The 20,303-nt window shown below is 39.0% G+C and overlaps 1 protein-coding gene and 1 pseudogene across 1 annotated transcript in view; both read left to right on the forward strand.

The window, feature by feature from the left end:
* The window catches only part of LOC122496575 (SLX4 interacting protein), a 179,449-nt gene that overhangs the window by 14,951 nt on the left and 144,195 nt on the right, over window positions 1–20,303 (forward strand). The window contains exon 2 of the mRNA XM_043602893.1: window positions 5,968–6,023. Coding sequence (XP_043458828.1) covers window positions 5,997–6,023 — 27 coding nt within the window. The 5' untranslated portion in view covers window positions 5,968–5,996. The remainder of the gene's footprint in view (window positions 1–5,967; window positions 6,024–20,303) is intronic.
* LOC122467384 lies at window positions 6,196–6,292 on the forward strand (annotated as a pseudogene).

A 20,303-nucleotide genomic window follows, 5' to 3' on the forward strand; every position in this document is an offset into this window, starting at 1 on the left:
CACAGGCATACGTGCATCTCTTGTTATAAAACCCAAGCATTTTCAAACTGCACTATCTATTATGGTAGCCACTAACCACAGCTGTCATGTGGCCAGCTGAATGTGCTGTAAACATAAAATATCCACCTGACTTCAAAGACTTAGTTAAAACACCAAGAATGTAAATATTTTTATATTGATTACATGCTGAAATGATGTGTTAGATTTTTAAGTTAAATAAAAATATTATTAAAATTAATTTCGTCTGTTTCCTTTTACTTTTTTATTAACTGCTGCTACTAGAAAATTGGAAAGTACATCTGTGGCTTGCATTCTATTTCTGTTGTACAGTGCTGCTCTAAAACTTCTGTGCACACAATTTAAACAGGCAAACAGTTCCATGTACAAGGCTTATGAGTTATGGCATCCTTTTCACCTCATTCCTTCCTCCAGAGCAGCTTTCTTCAACTTACTCTTCATGTTGGAGCCAAGTTTAGCACTTAACAATTGGTCCATATCACAAACTTCCTTGCTATTTTTCTGCTTTATTATTACTGAGGTAGTGGTTGTTGTTATTGTTTTTTTGTTTTTGTTTTTGTTTTTTTATCGATTTTAAGCTTTGCTTCTAATCATTCCCTTAGCATTAAAGGGAGCTTTTGCTTAGGTTAACCCCTATGCCCCTACCATATAATACACAAATACATATATATTTCCCATCCTCATAATGTCATAAACATAATATTGTTTAGGTCAAGATTCAGTGTTTGTTATCATGACTATAAATGCTAGCCGTAGCTCAGCTGTATATGAAGTACTCTTTTTATTTTCTTGCAGTTTTTGTTTACCCTAGTATCAATAAGTTGCCTAGCTTTCCATGTTCCCATTCTCAATCTCATATTCTCCACCAGTTGTCTAAAATTAATTTTGTGCGCTTGAAGACACTTTTAAAGATGCATCTCCTGGAGACTTGTAAAATGTTGTAGCCTGTGCTGATGGTTCCCTCTTGGTCTAGCCCATGATCTCTGCTTTCACCAGATCCTGGGATTTCCTCTGCCTTTTGCCTATCTTGGCCTTCCTGTTTCCTGTATCTTCCTATTTCTTGGTTAATTTCCTCATTTGGGTGAAGCACATCTTTAGTAGCTTCCTGAGAAAGGATGCATGGGATTTAAATTTTTTAAGACCTTGCATGTCTAAAAATGCCTCCTCCCCCTCATGTTTAAAATGCAATTGGAGGTTGGAAACAATTTTCTTCAGAATTTTGAAGCTATTTCTCTATTGTCTTTTAGTCTCTGGATTTGGTTTGAGCAGTTTGGAGCCAAATATTTTCTTACCACTGCTACCGCTCACCTCCCACACACTTTGTGTATATATGTGTGTGTGTGTGTGTTATATTTATATATATATTATGTATTGTATATGTTTTTCATATATATTACTTATATATATGTATAATATATATATAATTTTTTGTTCCCAATGCCTGATGTTTTACTGTGATATATGCCCTAATATGAGTTGTTTCCATCCTAACTTCCATGTATGGATCCTCCTGTACTGGTCCTTTAATTTTTAATGTGTTCTTATTTTTCATCTTTTTGATGAAGTTTCTGAAGGACTTGCTGAACTTGATCCTCCAGCACTTGTGTTGTTTTTTATTTCAGCTATCATAATTTTAATTTGTTGTTTTCTGAAATTCTCTTATTTTTTGTTATTGTATGTATTGCTTTTTGGTTGCAATATCTTCTATCTCCCTGATATTAATGATAGTTTCTTAAAAAATGGTTCCCTTTCCCTGCATAGTCTCGGTTTTGGCCAAGTAATTTCTTTTTCTGTTTGTTTTCTTTCATGAAAGAGTTGTTCCTTGGATAGCAGGTGATTCCTGGTTGTTTACATGTATTTGAGAGTGGGGCTTAAAAAGATTTGGAAGTCAGTTCTCCATACAGATGTGGGGCTTGTGGGTGTGGGCTTCACTTTAGAGCCATCTGTCTAGGTTTTTCCTGAGAGTCCCTGATATCAGTATTTAGAGATCCTGCCTTTTAGGTTAGTCCAGTTCCCTGAATGGGGAGGTTTTAGTCTATTTGGAGAGGCTAGGCAGGATAGAGGGGTGTACTAGTCAAGGTTCTCTAGAAACTCAAAACCAGTATGAGGTATATATAAATATTATAGGAGTTGGCTCATGCTATTATGGAGACTGAGAAGTCTCACGATATGCTGTCTGCCAGCTGGAGAACAAGGAAAGCCAGTGGTGTAATTCATTCTCCGTGCAAAGGCCTTTGAACCAGGAGTGCTTAAGACTGAGGGCAGGAGAATATGGGTGTCCCAACTCACTCTTCCTGCACCTTTTTGTTCTATTTGGGCCTTCAATGGATTAAATGATGCCCACCCACATTTGGGAGGGCCATCTGCTTTACTCAGTGCACCAATTCAAATGCTAATTTATTCCGGAAACACCTTCACAGACATATCCAGGAATAATGTCTTATTAGTTATTTGGGCATAGATAACTCAGATAAATTGACACATAAAATTAACCATCATAAGGGGCATGTGGGTTGGGGAAGTTATCAGTAAGTTTGTAAATCTTCCCTTAATTTTCTCTTTTTTTCAGTAGAGTAACCCCACTTTATGCTGTGCTTGGTGTTTTCCAGACCAGAGATCCTCTGTCTCACCCTCTCCAGAAAGTAATTCTCTAGGTTTCTGCAGGGGTGAGAGAGGGCATTTGCTTGGCTGAGCACAGTAAAGGGTTGTATAACAGTTGACTCTTTTTGTTCTTAAAATTTTTTTTAAATGTTTATTTTTGGCGGGCACCTGGGTGGCTCAGTTGGTTAAGCATCCTACTTCGGCTCAGGTCATGATCTCAATGTTCGTGGGTTTGAGCCTCTTGTCGGGCTCTGTGCTGACAGCTCAGAGCCTGGAGCCTACTTCGGATTCTGTCTCCCTCTCTCTGTCCCTCCCCTGCTCGTGCTCTGTCTCTCTCTCTCTCTCTCTCTCTCTCAACAATAAAAAATGTTAAAAAAAATTTTTTTTTCAATATTTATTTTTGAGAGAGAGAGAGAGAAAGAGAAAATGAGCAGCAGGGGAGGGGTAGAGAGAGTGGGAGACCAAGAATCCAAATTAGACTCCATGCGGTGTTAGCACAAAGTCTGACACAGGGCTCGAACCCATGAACTGTGAGATTCTGAACCGTGAGAACCTGAGCCAAAGTCAGAGGCTCAACCAACTGAGCTACCCAGGCATCCTAGAACAGTTGACTCTTGAACAATGCAGGCTTGAACTGTGCAGGTCCGATTATACATTTTTTTTTTTGATAAGTACAATACAGTAGTATAAACATATTTTTACTTCCTTATGATTTTTCTTAGTATTCTCTTTTCTCTAGCCTACCTTATTATAAGAATACAATATATAATACATGTAGCATACAAAATATGTGTTAATCAACTATATGATCAGAAAGGCTTCTGGTCAACATTAGGCTATTAGTAGTTAAGTTTTGGGGGAGTCACAAGTTATACACAGATTTTCTACTGTGTGCGGGGCCGGCGCTCCAACTTCCATGTTGTTGAAGGGTCAGTTGTATTTGATTCTTTTGTATTGCCAACGAATATGCCACTGTACGTATATACCACATTTTGTTTATTCATTCATCAATTGATGGACATTTGGGTTGTTTCCATTTTTTGGTTATTGTGAATAATGTTGTGAGCATTCCTGTATGAATTTTTATGTAGACATATGTTTTTCTTGGGTTCATACTTAGGAAATACTGGATCATATGGCAAGTGTATGTTTAACTTTTGGAAGAATTGCCAAACTGTTTTCCAAAGTGGCTGCAGCTCCCACCAGCCATGATGAGAGTTCTAATTTATCCACATCTTTGTCAACACTTGTTATTATTTGTCTTTTTTACTTGAGCCATGCTAGTGAGTGTAAAGTGGTATGTCCTTATGGTTTTGATTCGTATTTCCTTGATGGCCAATGAGTTTGAACATCTCTTCGTATGCTTATTGGCCATTTGTTTTCTTTGGAGAATTGTCTGTTCAAATCCTTTGTCCACTTTTAAGTTGGGTTATTAGTCTTTCTGTTAATGAGTTGTAAGAGTTATTTATGTATTCTGGACATGAGTCCCTTATCAAATGATTTATAGTTATTTTCTCCCCTTTGGTGGGTTTTCTCTTCATTTTCTTGATAATGTCCTTTGAAGCACAGAAATTTTTAATTTCAAAGACATCTGATAATATCAGCTTTTTGTTGGCAGGGCGTCACTTGTGCCTTTCGTATCTTATCTGTGTTTTCTTCTAAGAGTTTTACGGTTTTAAAGGTGTTACATTTTGGTCTTTCATTGATTTGAAGTTAATTTTTGCATGTAGTGTGATGTAGCAGTCCACCTTTATTCCTTTGTATATGGATATCCATTTGTCCTGGCACCATTTATTGAAAAGACTATTTCCCCATTAAATTGTCATGACATGTTTGTTAAAAATCAATTGACTATAAATGTGTAAGGGTCTATTTCTGGACTCTCAATTTTATTCTATTGATCTTTCTATCCTTATGCTACTATCATCCTGTCTTGATTGTTGTAACTTTGTAGTAAGTTTTCAGATGGGGAAGTGTGAGTCTTCCAACTTCTTTTTCAAGTTTGTTTTGGTGGGGTGCCTGGGTGGCTCAGTTGGTTGGGCATCTGGCTCTTGATTTTGGCTCAGATTGTCATCTCATGGTTCCTGGGATCAAGCCTCACATCTGGTTGGGATTCTCTCCTCTCTGCTTCTCCCCTGCTCATGCTGTCTCTCTCAAAATAAATAAATAAACATTAAAAAAAGAAAAGCTTGTTTTGGTTATTCAGATCCCTTGCATTTTCATATGAATTTTTGGATAAACTTGTCAATTTCTATAAAGAATCCAGGGATTTTGATAGAGATTGTGTTGAATCTAGATCAATTTGGGAAGTATTGCTATCTCAGCAGTATTGTCTTCCAGTGCCTGAACATGAGATATCTGTCCATTTGCTTAAGTTTTTAATTTCATTCAGTAATGTTTTGTGATTTTTGTTGTACAAATCTCATTATCCTTCTGTTAAATTTTTTATAAGTATTCTTTTTGATGCTTTTGTAAATGGAATTGTTTTCTTTTTATTTTAATGTTTATTTATTTTGATAGCAAGAGAGAGGGATGCAAGGGGTAGAGATGGAGAGAGAGGGAGAATCACAAGCAGGTTCCACACTGTCAGCACAGAGCCTGATGGGGGGCTCAATCCCTTGAACCATGAGATCATGACCTGAGCCGAAATCAAGAATCAGATGCTTAACCAACTGAGCCACCCAGGAGCCCCTGGAATTGTTTTCTTAATTGCATTTGAGGATTATTCATTGCTAGTATATAGAAATATACCTGCTTTAAAAACTTTTTTATTTGTTGATAATTTTTTAGTAATCTCTGTACCAAAGTGGGACTCAAACCGACTGAGCCACGGAGGCGCCCTATGCTTCTATTTTTTTTTTTTTAATATTTTAACGTTTATTTATTTTTTTTGAGACAGAGAGACAGAGCATGAACAGGGGAGGGGCAGAGAGAGAGGGAGACACAGAATCTGAAACAGGCTCCAGGCTCTGAGCAGTCAGCACAGAGCCGGACACGGGGCTCAAACTCACGGACCGCGACGCGAGATTGTGACCTGAGCTGAAGTTGGACGCTTAACCGACTGAGCCACCCAGGGCGCCCCTATGCTTCTATTTTTTTAATAAAGGGATGTGAAGCATTGATATTAATTCTTTAAACATTTGGTAGAATCCATCTGAGTCTGTGCTTTCCTTTGTTAGTGGTTTTTAAGTTACTAATTTAATGTATTTTTAGGACCAGTTATAAGTAAACATTTAAATTGCAAATACTTATTGATATTTGATTATTCAGTCTTCCTTTCTCCTTTATATTACCAAATAGAAAAAGATGTTTATACACCTACTTACAACTTTTTCTTTTCCATTAAAGGTCTGTAATTACTCTGGAATCAGTAAACCATGGCGTCAAAGAAATTTGCTGTTAAAGTAAGTAGCGCTTAATAGCCTTCTCTAAAATGGTTAATCATTTGCTAATATAACTGAGTTCGGTGTGCACTGACAATTGAAGCCCTGAACTTTCCTTCTCCTCTTTAAATTAGGGATTTTACTGACAACTTTAGGTGATTGAAGATTTGCATGTTAAGAATGAGATGGAGGGGGGCAGCACAGACACTAAAAGTGGAACGATGCAGAGAAGGTTAGCACGACCCCTGAACAAGGATAACATGCAAATTCATGAAGCTTCCTCATTTTTAAACTTGCTCTCCCTTGAGAAAAAAATTAAAAATGAGATAGAGGAGAAAATGAATAGTTCATGTGGTTATGAGAATTGCTTAAAATCTAGGTAAGATGCCTTTTGGTCATAACTTTGTCCGTAATGTTGAAAATTGTTATTCACGTTTGTATATCTGTGACATGATTTTTGATTATGACAAAGCAGATGGAAATAAAGAGGTAGGCAGCAAATGCTGCAGGTGGGTGAATGCCTGTACAGAGGTCTCTTGCCTGGCCGTTCTGTGTTGTTTTATTTTTGTAAGTTTCTCTTCTGTCTCTCTTGATGGCTGGGGCTGAGACCTCAAGTGTGGGGGGATGAGGGAACCGTGTGTGAGGGGTGGTAGGGAAGGAGAGGGGAAGAAGTGATAGTATAAGGTCTCTGAGATGCCTTCACCTGTGTTGGCTGTTTAGGACATCTTTTCTATACTAGTGTTACATTTAGTGCATTCAAAACACCAAAACAGGGGCATGTGGGTGACTCAGTCGGTTAAGCATCTGACTCTTGATTTCAGCTCAGGTCATGATGTCATGGTTCGTGAGTTCAAACCTCACAACAGGCTCTGTGCTGACAGTGCAGAGCCTGCTTGGGATTCTCTCTGCCCCTCCAGCACACGTACATTCTCTCTCGCAAAATAAATAAATAAACTTAAAAACAAAAACACCAGAACAGACAAATTACAGTAGTTAGCCAGGTCAGATACTACTTAATATTGTAATTATATATTATTTTTATCAGGTCATGGCTTATTAGATTTACAACATATTTATACATTTCACTGCTTACAATTATTTCTTGTATCTATGTGTTCTGTAGTATTTCTTTTTATGAGAGATTGTTAAGTGGTGAACTTTCCCTGTTTGTCTAAGAATGTATTTTTTGTCTTAACTCTAGAAAGTTGGTTATAGAAATCTAGGTTGAGCATTATTTGTCCTCAGCACTTGGGAGATATTTTGCCATTGTCTTCTGGAATCTGTTATTGCAACTGAGAAACATTGTAGATACTGACTGATATTTAAAACCACCTTATAACTTAGTGGCTTAAAACACAAGCCATTTCATTCTTACTATTCCAGGTTGCCCAGTATCATTTGGGTCATTTCTCTTTTTTTTTTTTTTTTTTTAATTTTTTTTTTCAACGTTTATTTATTTTTGGGACAGAGAGAGACAGAGCATGAACGGGGGAGGGGCAGAGAGAGAGGGAGACACAGAATCAGAAACAGGCTCCAGGCTCCGAGCCATCAGCCCAGAGCCCGATGCGGGGCTCGAACTCCCGGACCGCGAGATCGTGACCTGGCTGAAGTCGGACGCTTAACCGACTGCGCCACCCAGGCGCCCCAGGGTCATTTCTCTTTTTGATGATGGCTGGGGCTGCAGTTATCTGGGGACTCCGTTCAGCTGGAACATCAAGCATGATGTACTCACATCGCTGTCAGCTGATACCATGGTTGGGCTCTCATCTGGGGCTGTTAATTGCTGCCCTTCATTCTCATTCACATGGCTACTCTGTGTGGCTTGGGCACCAACTAGCATGGTGGCTGAGTTTTGAGGGATGGTGTCCCAGAGCAAGAGTTTCTAGAAGACAGAAGTATAATTTGCCAGTTCTTTGAAGGCCTGGGCTCAAAAGTCTCAGGTGGCACTTAGGCTGTATTCCGTTGGTCAGCACACCCAAAGGGCCCAGCCCAAGGATAGTAGCAGCTTTTGATGCAAGAAGCAGCATATGCTCATAGAGAAAGGAAGAATTGTGGGGGCTCATCTGTGGAAACTAGCCACTACAGAAGTCTGCTGTCTGCCTCATTGTGATTTCTTTCTTGGTTATCAATTTTTTTCTTTCTGGGTCCTCTTTAGATTTTATTTTTGTCTTTGAGGTTTTACAATTTCATTATGAAGTCTGAAGCTTAGGCTTGTTATTTACGTGGTTTGGGAGGCATTGTCCATTCCGACAAATGCTGCTCTGGTAGGCTTGTATGAGTGCTGCCTGGCCATTTGCCTTTTATTGTTTGTCTCTATGTCCCTACATTGTGTTCAGAGTGCTTTTTTTCTTTTCTTTTTTTTAAAGTTTATTTATTTATTCTGAGAGACAGAGGGATGGGGGTGGGGCAGAGAGAGAGGGAAAAAGAATCCCAAGCAGGCTCCATGCTGTGAGCGTGTGTAGCCCAATGCGGGTCTCAAACCCACGAACTGTGAGATCATGACCTGAGCCCAAATCAAGAGTTGGACACTTCACTGACTAAGCCACCCAGGTGCCCCCAGAGTGCTTTTTATTGGACCTCTTCCAGTTCATTAAAATCTTCTCATCTGTATTTACTTTGCTATTTAATCTGTATTGAATCTACTCTTTAACTTGTTTATTTTTAGTGACTACATTTTTCAGATGAGAATTTGTGTTTGGTTATTTATTTTAATTTTTTTAATCTTTGTTTATTTTTGAGAGAGAGAGACACAGAGAGACAGACAGACAGAGCCCGAGTTGGGGAGGGGCAGAGCAAGATGGAGACACAGAATCCAAAGCAGGCTTTAGGCTCTGAGCTGTCAGCACAGAGCCCAACATGGGACTTAACTCAGGAGCTGTGAGATCATGACCTGAGCCGAAGTCAGATGGTTAACCAACTGAGCCACCCAGGTGCCCTGGTTATTTTTTTTTTTTAATTCAAATTATACCAGTTCTTTTTTTATATATGTATATATACTTGTGCTATTTTAAAAATGTGTTTCTGTATCCTCCTTTTATCTTCTTTATAATTTTAAAGTAATTTATTTCAGCCTTTTTTAGATTATTCTGTCACTTCCACTATTATATACTAAGTGCGGAATAAATTGGTGATCAGTGTTCATGTGTGTGCTTTTTAATTGCTCATTTTCAGTCACATCCCGCACATGGTCCGTGTGCACGTGCATGCGCGCGCATGCGCGCGCACACACACGGTGGAAGGACCTATGAGCCCTGTAGTGCAGCTGAGCACTTCCAAATTTACTTCTGCTGGAGCCACTGGCATTTCAGTGGTTTTGGACCAGGCTTTGTATTAATTTCATGGCTTGGGATTCCACCACCTTGTGGGTAGTACAACTTTGCAACCCACAATGGAGTCTGGCACGAGGTTGGTGTTTTGAGTATTTTCCAGTATTTTCCTTGCTGTTTTCCCTTCCCTTACCCCTATTGAAGCCCTGGATTGATGGCAAGCTTCCATGTTGCTTCCTTGGTCTGCAGGCAGTGATTTTCTTTTTTTTTTTTTAGTTGCATTTTCATGAAGGTCACAGTTTATCAAGAGAATGAAGGCGAAAGCTCTGCTGAATAGTTCCTGCTCCAAGAAATTATGGACAAACTGACCCATTGTGAACCAGAGTATTTTTTTTTTTAATTTTTTTTTCAACGTTTATTTATTTTGGGGACAGAGAGAGACAGAGCATGAACGGGGGAGGGGCAGAGAGAGAGGGAGACACAGAATCGGAAACAGGCTCCAGGCTCTGAGCCATCAGCCCAGAGCCTGACGCGGGGCTCGAACTCACGGACCGCGAGATCGTGACCTGGCTGAAGTCGGACGCTTAACCGACTGCGCCACCCAGGTGCCCCGTGAACCAGAGTATTAATATATGGGGATATCTACAAATCCAGTACTTATTTATGTGTCAAGCATTGTGCAAAGAACTGAAAGTTGAAGTTCTTAACAGCTCTGAGCTTAACCGGAATGAATTTCTTCCCATCCCTCCTTTCTCTTTTTTCCCTTTTGGGCATTAGGATACCAGCTCTCAACTATGGCTCCCACATATTCTGACCAGCAGGCTTGAACCTTCCAAAGGGGTGATTTTTTTTCTCCTCCCTGCTTTATTGAGATATTACTGACATACAACATTGTGTAAGCTTAAGGTGTATAAGGCAGTGATTTGATATGTGGTGAAATGTTTACTACAAAAAAGTTAGTTGAAACATCCTTTACCTCACATAATTACCATTTTGTTGTTCTTATGTAAGAACATTAAAGCTCTACTCTGGTAGCAACTTTCAAGTATACAATACAGTATTGTTAACTGTTGTCACATTAGATCCCCAGAACCCATTCATCTTATAACTGGAAGTTTAACCCTTTGACCAACATCTTTCTGTTTTCCCCACTACTTGGCCCCTGACAACCACCATTCTGTTCTGTGTTTCTATGAGTTTGATGTTTTTAGATTCTATATATAAGTGAGAGCATACGTGATTTGTCTTTCTCTGACTTATTTTACTTAGCATAATGCCCTCAAAGTCTGTCCATTTCTCACAAACAGGATTTCCTTTTTTTTAAGCGGCTAAATCGTATTCCATTGTGTATTTATGCCACATTTTCTTTATTCATTCATTCATTGATGGACATTTAGGTTGTTAGGTTGTCACAATTCCCATTGTGAATAATGCTGCAGCAAACATGGGGTGCAGACAGTTCTTTGAGATAGTGATTTCATTTCCTTTGCATATATACCCAGAAATGGACTGGTTGGATCACAAGGTAGTTGAAGTTTTAGTTTTTTGAGGAACCTGCATACTGTTTTCCATAATGGTTACACCAGTTTGCATTCGCACCAGTCATGCACCAGCCAGGGTTCCCCTTTCTCCACAGTCCCACCAGCATTCCTTTCTCTTGGTCTTGTTGATAGTAGCCATTCTTGTAGGTGTGAGGTGATACTTGGTTTTGATTTGCATTTCCAAAGGAGGGATTATTAGTATTGTTAGGGGTTTATTTATTTACTAGGCTTCTCAGACAGAGAACCATCTTTTGGCTTTGATTTTCTTTTTCCTGTAGTGTACTTGTTTTCTGTTTTTTGGAATTCTTTCTTATTTTATTCTGTTTGAACAAATGTGCTTTCTCCAATTTAAGGTGAAAGCTTAAATCATGAAACTTTTCTAATATATTTACTTAAAGCTATAAATTTTTCTCTCTAAATGTTTACTAGTTTAATTGTATCCTTGTTTTGTTAGAGATGCAGTTAAAGAAGGAATTTTGTTTTTCAAATAAACATATTTTCTAATTCTTTCTGTGATTTAATTTTTGATCATTGGGTTATTAAAATATAGATTATATAGTTTCTAAGTATTTGGGAGTTTTTTTGTTTTTAAGTTTATTTTGAGAGTGCATGTGTGCAAGTTGGGGAGGGTCAGAGAGAGACAGAGGGAGAGAGAGAATCCCAAGTAGGCTCCCTGCTGTCAGTGTGGAGCCCTACTCTGGGCTCTATCAGGAAGTATGAGATCATGACCCTGAGCCTTGAGATTATGACCTGAGCCGAAATCAAAAGTTGAACACTTAATCAACTGAACCACCCAGGCATCCCGAGAATTTTCTAATAATCATTTTGTTGTTTAGCATAATTCCCCTATTTAGGAAAATATTCCATAAGCACTTGAAAAATGTGATGGTTGTCAGATGCACTGAATTATATATGTCACTTAGAGCAGGTTTTTTAATTTTGTTATAAAAATCTAATTTTTTTTTTACTAGTTATTAAATGATAATCTAATGTTTACAAATAGTGTTTTCCTCTTATTTAGGTAAATTCCTAGTAGTAGAATTTCTGGATCATATGGCGATTCTATTTTTAATTGTTTGGGGAACCTCCATACTGTTTTCCACAGTGGTCCTGCCAGTTGCATCCCTACCAGCAGAGCATGAGGGTTTCTTTTTCTTCACATCCATGCCAACACTCCTTGTTTCTTGTGTTTTTGATTTTAGCCATTCTGACAGGCAAGGCAGAACAGAGGCATTTTCAGAGATGCAGAGTCTAAAACAATTTCCTTCGAGTGTGCTCTGTTTTAGGAAGGATTTTCCAAAATGAGGGAGTAAACAGAGCAAGAGTGAGACAGAGGGTCTGGGAAACAGGCAATCTTGCAGGTGAAGTGAATCCCATAGGATCAGCAGTGTGTTCTGCCTAGAAAACAGTCAGTTGGATTGGCACAGGATATAAGGTTCCACGAAAGAGATCTCCAACAAGAAAGGAAAGGCTGAAACACCTCACATATTTGAGGGTACAGAGAGGAGTTTTTTTAGGTCTGTCAGAGAGTGTGGGTATGATTTAGTGATAAGAATACGGGAAGCTAAACAAACAAAAAAAACGATGCAGCTCTTAACTAAGCGAATGAAAAGTTATGCAAGATAGGAAAGTGAGCACAGTACACTACATGGCTCAGCTTTGAACCAAGGGTACATTCCATACGTTGTGAACTCCAAATGTTGGAAGGCTGGGGAAGGACATGTGTGGGTGGTGCGTTGTAAGCACTGTCCTTTTCAATAGAAAATATGTGAAACTGAAATAATGAGAAATTGATAGTAATAACATAGTATTTAGAAATATGATAGTAAATACCAGATCAAATATCTGCTTTCAGTGTGGCTGCTCCTGGTGAGTGAGAGCTGGGGAAAGGTAGTGAGAAGTTAGAGCAGAAGAGGCCTCTGTTTGATAAGTAGTTGTAATCTGTGTAGATGCATTACCATAATCCATAATTGAGTGAGTAAAATTTAAAAGGAATTAAACAAATTTTCATATATATGTATGTACTTTTGGCTTTCTGGGTTGAAAAATACTTGGATAGAGCATGGTTTCTAAAGTAATAGAACACCCAATGAACACCAAATAGTTTGCCCCTTGCACCTTAGTTGTTTATTCTGAGACTTTCCCTGGAATGGTATTAATTATCCATGCAAACAGCTTATCCTTCTTCAACTGAAGAAGAAAGAAAACTCTTCTGACCTCCCTGCGTATAATAGAGCTCTTATTATTATTATTATTTGTTAAATCATTGTGTCTCTGTTCTTGAACTCTTTCTTTTAATTGTCTCCTAGGCCAGAATTCCAGGAAATGGCAATAGTGAATGAGATGAGAGCCCTTGGAACCAGAGCTTTCAAGGTCTCTTGACTTGTTGGTCACTGCAACCTGTGGCAGGGAGATAAGTCCTATACTTCCAGGACTCCTTCCTAATTTGTGCGTAGTGGTGACAGCTGACACGTCTTCCCAAGGCTCCTTAGTGATCTTAATTCTAGCTCTGCACCCACCTCAGTATTTTAGAATTTCCAAAATTATACATTGTTTAGGGGCCAGGGGTCAGCAAATTTCATCTCACAGGTTAGCTGCTTGTTTTTGTAAATAAAGTTTTATTGGAATGCAGCCACTCCCATTTGTTTACATATTGTCTCTGGCTGCTTTTATGCTACAGTGGTAGAGTTGAATAGTTGCAACAAAGACATCATTGCCTGCAAAGTCTGAAATATCTGTCTGTCTATCTTTCTGTATAAATATGTCTCTTAGAGCACATCTCAATTCCTGCTAGCCACAATTCAAGTGTTCAGGAAGCACACATGGCTAGTAGCAGCTGTGTTGGACACCATGGGTCTCAATTCATGCATCCTTATATGCCCCCACCTCTTTGCTTCTTGTCAGAGTAAGCTTTCAATGAAGTTACCTTGGTTTAAACTGGCTGCAAGGGTGGATAAATTGGCAAGCCAAGGCAAGGCCGTTTCCTTTGCAAGTGGAAACGAGAAATAGACATGGACACAAACTGTATTAATCATGGGCTTTTATCCATAAAAACACAAAGCTTTAGTAAGAAGAAAATAAATTTGAATAACAAATTATGGCTAAAAGTGTCAAATCAGTATACATGGTATTTGCTTCTGAAAAATTTATGGGTCCACCCCCTGCTTTAAAGGTATTTTTAAAAGTATGTGATGTTGCCAGGCCTCACTCCTGATAATAATTACATCTTAGGATTTAAAATTTTTAGCTTGGGTTCCAGCAAAGCAGTACTTTGAAAGGTTCCTACTTCATTGTCTGTCTCTGTTTGTAGATCATTTCCTCTGCTTCCTGCATCTGTTTTCTTGGATTAGTTAGGTATTACACCAAAGTCTAGAATTCTTTTGGCTACAAAGCTTGCTCTGCTGCTTCCCCTCCCCCCAATCTACTTTATTGTGGGTGGGAAAATTTTTGTTGGGAGGGCTTGATTAATTAGAAGGGATTCCTGGCTTCCCTAGCAGTGGCAGCCTGGGAAGATTACAGAGCTTGGCTTAGTGACAGGCCAATCTGTATTTAAGGAAAAACTCGGACCAGACAGATTTCCCTGGAATGTGGATCTGGCTTTGTCTTCTTTCACAGAGAATGTGTAATGACCCCCTCCTCCTCCTTCCCACCCACTCCAGGAGACTTAAAGCTTTTACTTCTGCTGTTGATATTTCTCTACTTTTTAATTCTGGAGAGGGTGGGGAGCTGGAGTTTTGGGGCAGGAAGACTGAGTCGTTTTCTATATCTAAAGTAACAAGTTTAGGATTTTGTTAACGTTGAGGAGTAGAGGAGAGATTTTACTTTTTAAAAAAATCTCCCTGCATCTTTACTATCTATGTTTTTCTTTCTATTCCTTTGTAGCTTTTATAGTTTTATGCACTGCTCTGAATTTCAGTTAACCTTAGTCTCTGCATTCCTTAGAACAACCACAAAAAGAGAAATGTGTCCAAGAATTGACAGTAATTTCCTCTTTGTAATAAAAGTAAAAGTGAAGAGGAGCTCTTTGAACTTCTAGAGAAAGAGAGAAAGTTGAATAGCAAATGGGCTTTTGTCTTGCTGGCTTGCCTCAGTGAACCACTTCAATTCTGTGTCCTAGGCTTTTTAGTCTACCTAAAGGAGAATGTGGTATTGACTTTGTCATCACCACTGATTTGAAAGCTGGTGCTTTGGTTTTGTGTATTACATTGAAAAAAAAGATTTATACAAATGTTTTCATACCAGTTGAGTTCTAGGTAATGAATCTTATACTAAATTTTAAGAAAGAATAAAACTCAAGTGTCCTAATAAATCACAGAAGTTTTAAATGGTTACATTCTTTATTAGAAATGAATTTGAAGGAGGAGTGTGTAACCTTTATTCCTGGGAATGTTTTTAGAAAGGCATTGGTCTTTGTGAAACTTCTCAAGGTAAAAAGAAGTACCTTTGTATTTCTTCTCCATTACTTAAGCTCTTCACCTTCCAGTTTCTTCTTAATTCTGTCAATTCCTTGCGAGAGCTTTAAGTTTTCAAGACATAGAGCCAGTAAGCGTTTGCCTAGTGGTAGATGACATGCTCCAACTAAAGTAGGCTGCTCTTTTTCCCCCGTTGCATATTATCTGTTCTGTTACACTGGCCATGCAGGAAACTGTGGTCACAACTAAACATGTCCTGATTGCTTGATAGACTTGACATAAAATTCAGAGTTTACCAATAGTCACCCAGTTAAGTCTGCCTCAGGCTTAAAGCTCTTTGGTTCCTTCTCATTCAATAATAGGGCATTTGCTCTGTGTGTTGATGTCTTTGAAACAGGGTTCTTGTTGGACTTGAAATGAAACTTCCTTTTCCAAGTGTTCTCTCTTTCTGGCCAGACACCCAGTTTCTGGGCTTTATTTTTCCAATCCCTTCCTGTGTGTATAAGATCATCTATTCTTCTTCTTCTTCTTTTTTTTTTTTTTTTTTTTTTTTTGGATGATTAGAAAGTGCTTAAGTACTGCCCTGGCTTCTCATCCTCCTTTCGATTTCAACTTTCCACCTGCCTCCATCAAATCTCTGCCTACACTGATCCCTAAAACCTCAAACTAAGAATTCAGTTTGTCATAGTTTTCTTCTGAACTGGCTTTTGGTTTGAATGTCCATGACACTACCCTCACACATCCCAGACGTGTCCAGTTATGATATCTCCTCGTCCTTTATTCCTGGTATCCTGTATAACGCATCCACCCTCTGCAGAGTATCTTGGACTTGCTGCTTCTGTCTTCTTTTCTTACAAATTCAGCCTTTATGATCCTTGTGGTTTCTATTTCTACCTTAGTCTCTGGATGATCTCTATGCCTTTCCTGTCTTGCCATCCCAGTTTATCTAGACAAGTTCCAGGATAATGTTTTCTTAACACCATTTTCATCATGTTACTTCCTTGCTTAAGTGATCAGAGTAATTCCTTCTGTTTAATCAGATCTGATCTGAACTCTCTGGCTAGATTTAAGGCACTCTTATAACTATTCTCTCTTCCTCGTTAACTTTGACCCATGTTTTTATCTTGGAACTTGGGAACGTGGCCTTCTGAAACTGATGCCTTCTCATTTCCTGCAGTGACCTAGCCTGTGGTTTTCTCTCTTCTTGTTCTCTCTTACCTTTTCTTCCTTAGTCTCTATCAGCTTGTTTAGGCTTGATTAATGACTCCTTTTTCCTTTGACACACAATCTAGACTTTTCTCACATTGATTATCCTCTCACTTTGTTCCTTTGCTGTGTGCAGCTTATGTTTTCTATATGTTCTCCAATTGTTTATATATGTGTTCACACATGGTTTTACCACATACTATCCCAGCCACATTTCCTGAGAAGGACTTTTGCTCTACTTGTTTTGTATGCACACAGGTCTTGAGTAATCTGGAATATTTCAGAGGTGCTCAATAACCCCTCACTTTCCTTATTACAAAGAAAAGAAGTTTCTTTCCTCGTGGTTCATGGAGAACAGGGAAGTCACTCGAGCTTAGAATTATTTCTTACCAGTGTTTTTTTTTTTTTTTTTTTTTTTTCAGTTCCAGACAGGGAATGTTGTAATACTCAATTTGTGGTATATTTCTTTTCTTTAAAAAATTTCATCTTGACCTATTTCTCCATTTAGGAGTCCACAGTTCCACTTTGGAAATATTTTAAGTAATAGCCTCTGTTAATAGCTAAAATGACAGTGTGGAGTTTGCTTCTGTATGTCTTTTAGGAAAGTAAATTATTTCAGTATAGTATAATGTTAATTGTTTGGACATTATTGTATTTTATTTTGATTAGCACCTTAGTTTAGCACCTTGATACTTTAATTTTTCCAACATACATACAAAGCATATACTTTGTATGTTATTCTAGTAAAAGAAAATAATTCTGGGTAGAAAAGTGAAGTCAGGATCTAGCACCAGATGCAAGAACTCGGAAAGTTCCTTGGATTCTCTCTGAAGGCTGTAGAGGGCATCATTGTTCTGTGTTTTGTTAAGTGTGTGCATCTGTAGACATTGTGATTCAAGGAAACACAGCAATTAAAGTGCTTTTAAAATCACTGGCTCATTCCTAAATTGTCATGACATCCTAAAGGCCTGTGTTTGTTTGCCCGGGGGCGTGTGCATGCTCTCATCCAGAGCCTGTTATGCCTGTGGATATTTAGTTTGCTCTGTCTTATAATTGTCCTCACCAGGAAACACCACCATTAACTGGAACAGTAGAAAACAGTCACAGCAACCCAAACTATCCAACGTGGCCTCAGAGAAAACATTCTTAGAGTGACACAAGACTCTCTCTACTGTGCTTCCTTTCCAGATTCAGGAACTGGAAGTGATGTGTTGAGAGTGAGGATCCCCTCTCTTTATCCTTGGAAAGCTTTGGGAGCCCCGCCCAGCTCTGGTCCCAGTAGTAAAGGCTGGGGGGTTTGGTTGGGACTGGTACAAGTCCTTGAATTCATGGTGTTATTATACTTCCTGCTTTTCCTACTCCCCTTTCCTTATTGTTACCACCACCATTCATTTTGGGGATGCATGGTTGAGTCAAGAGGTAGAGTGGAGACTACAGAGTGTTCTTGCATTCTACAACCCCTGGGGATTCCATGTGAAGGACATCCCACTGAAAGAGCTGTGTGTGCAGTGGTCTAGTCAACCATATGATGGAAGAATGTACAGCATTCACTTCTTGTCCTTTAAAAGCTCCTCTTGTAGTAATGTCTTGGAATGCCCGTGATTAAGTAATATAGGAAGCTAGGCCACTGCATATATCACTTTGTCACATGTGAGTAGCATGTGACAGTAAGACTACATGAAACATCAAGTAATGAGTTTTTCATGGTGACCCTACATACTCACACAGGCATGCACTGTATTTTGCAAGTGTAGTCTGAGATGTAAAAGAATGTTACGCCATTTGTTTCACAGAGGTGTGCCCTATAGATGCTGGCAAGGCATATATGCTAGACCTAACATCCCAGTTCTTATTACTTGAAAATTCACTATATGTTGTGGATAATATTGAGGTCATGTCTAGTTCTAAATTTCTTTGATTGTCTATAGTCTATGCATGTTGCTTTAGGTTCTTTTGTAGTACTTCGTGAAATTTAGATCATCAGGTACTTGAGGAAAGGATTCTGGAAGGTGAAATTAGCATCAGACATTTAATCAGGTTTCCTGAATTCACATTGTGGTTTCACTTGTGCAAATTGGATGACTTGCAGTGAATCCTGTTACCTCTCTGACCATTCTTCAACTCTAAGATAGGAATAATAGCACTATATGTCTGACAGGGTTTCTTGTGAGTATCAGATTTATAATAAAAGACAATGCCGTGGAAGTGTTTGAGAAAATAACATTTTATGAATGTCATGGCCCTCGGTGATTATTTAACAGTAACAATCTGTACAGTAGTAGAGGGACTTGGCCTCAGCATCTTACTTGTTCCTGGTCTCATAGTTCTTTGGAATGAGGACTAGTCTAATTCTTTTCATATGTGAGGTGTCACTTAGAAAACTGTCATTTATCCTGGCCTGCAAGACCCTGGGTTAGGCACTAGTGATACAGACAAGGCTGATGATCACCCTTCTGTATTCTCAGGAGGATTTGCATTGAGAAATGATTGTGTTAGACCGTAAATAGCAGCAGGTCGGTAGAGCACAGAGATCAGAGTGTCCTGCTTAGCTGAGTTGTGAACAAATGTGTGCCGTAGTCCCCCTTTACCCCTCGTAATACATTCCAAGACCCCCAGTGGATGCATGAAACTGCAGATAGTACTGAACCCTATATATACACTGTTTTTTGCTATACTTACATACCTATGTTAAATTTATAAATTAGGCACAGTAAGAGAGAACAATAATAAAATAGAACCGTTATAACAATAACTAATAAAAGCTATATGAACGTGGTCTTTCTCAGAATATCTTCTTGTACTGTACTCATTCTTCTCACGATGATGTGAGATGATAAAGTGTCTACATGATGAGATGAAGTGAGGTGAGAGATGTAGCACTAAGCTACTATTGGGCTTAAGCTACTACATGTTGTCAGAAGAAGGATCATCTGCTTCCTGACTTTGGGTGACTGCAGGTAACTGAAACTGTGTAAGGTGAAACTGCGGGTAACTTCTGTTCAGTGATTGTATTCAGATTTGTTTTGATGGGAAGTCATAGCAAAGCCATAGTTCAGTCATTCCGTTCGGTATCCTGTTTGTGTGTCCATTTACATGATGGACTACACTGACAGGTTGCCGGGGCTAGAAGTCAGGGGGTTTCGATGTTAGTCCTTGGTATTCCTGACTTTGGACAGGTCAGTTAACCTCTTTTTTTTTTTTTTTTCCCAGTTATCTGTAGCTGTGTAACCAGCCAGCTCCAAACTTCGTGATCCCATGGGTCAGAAAATCTAGCCAGGCAGATTTTCTGCTTTACATGACATTGGTTGGGGTCACTGTCTTGGGTGCATTCAGATACAGACTAGGCTGGAAATCTCAAGGAGGCTTTGCTCACATGTTTGGTTTTCCTCCCTGATGCCTCTCTTTGTTCACAGGATGTCTCATCGTTCAGTAGTCTAGCTTGAGCTCCCTTATGGCATGGCAGCTGACTTCCCTGGGGATCATGCCAGTGGAAACTGCTAGGCTTCCTAAGGGCTGTGTCTGGAAGTAGAAAACTGTTTCTTCCACCATATTTCATTGGTCAGCTATTCACAAGGTCAGGAGAGGAAATAGACTCTGCTTCTTGATGGAAGGAGTGGTGAGCTTATACAGCGGAGGTAAGGAATTCTTAGTGGCCATCTTCAGAGATTTTTTTACCACAGTTCTCTAATCTCTCTCTTTTTTTCAATGTTTGCTAATTTTTGAGACAGTGAGTATGAGTGAGGGATGGACAGAGAGGGGGGACAAAGTATCCAAAGTAGGTTCTGCGCTGACAGCAGTGAGTCTGATGCAGGGCTTGAACTCACAAACTGTATGATTATGACCTGAGCCAAAGTTGGAGGCTCAACCGACTGAGCC

Source organism: Prionailurus bengalensis, chromosome A3 (genome assembly GCF_016509475.1).
Source record: "Prionailurus bengalensis isolate Pbe53 chromosome A3, Fcat_Pben_1.1_paternal_pri, whole genome shotgun sequence".
Taxonomy (NCBI): domain Eukaryota; kingdom Metazoa; phylum Chordata; class Mammalia; order Carnivora; family Felidae; genus Prionailurus; species Prionailurus bengalensis.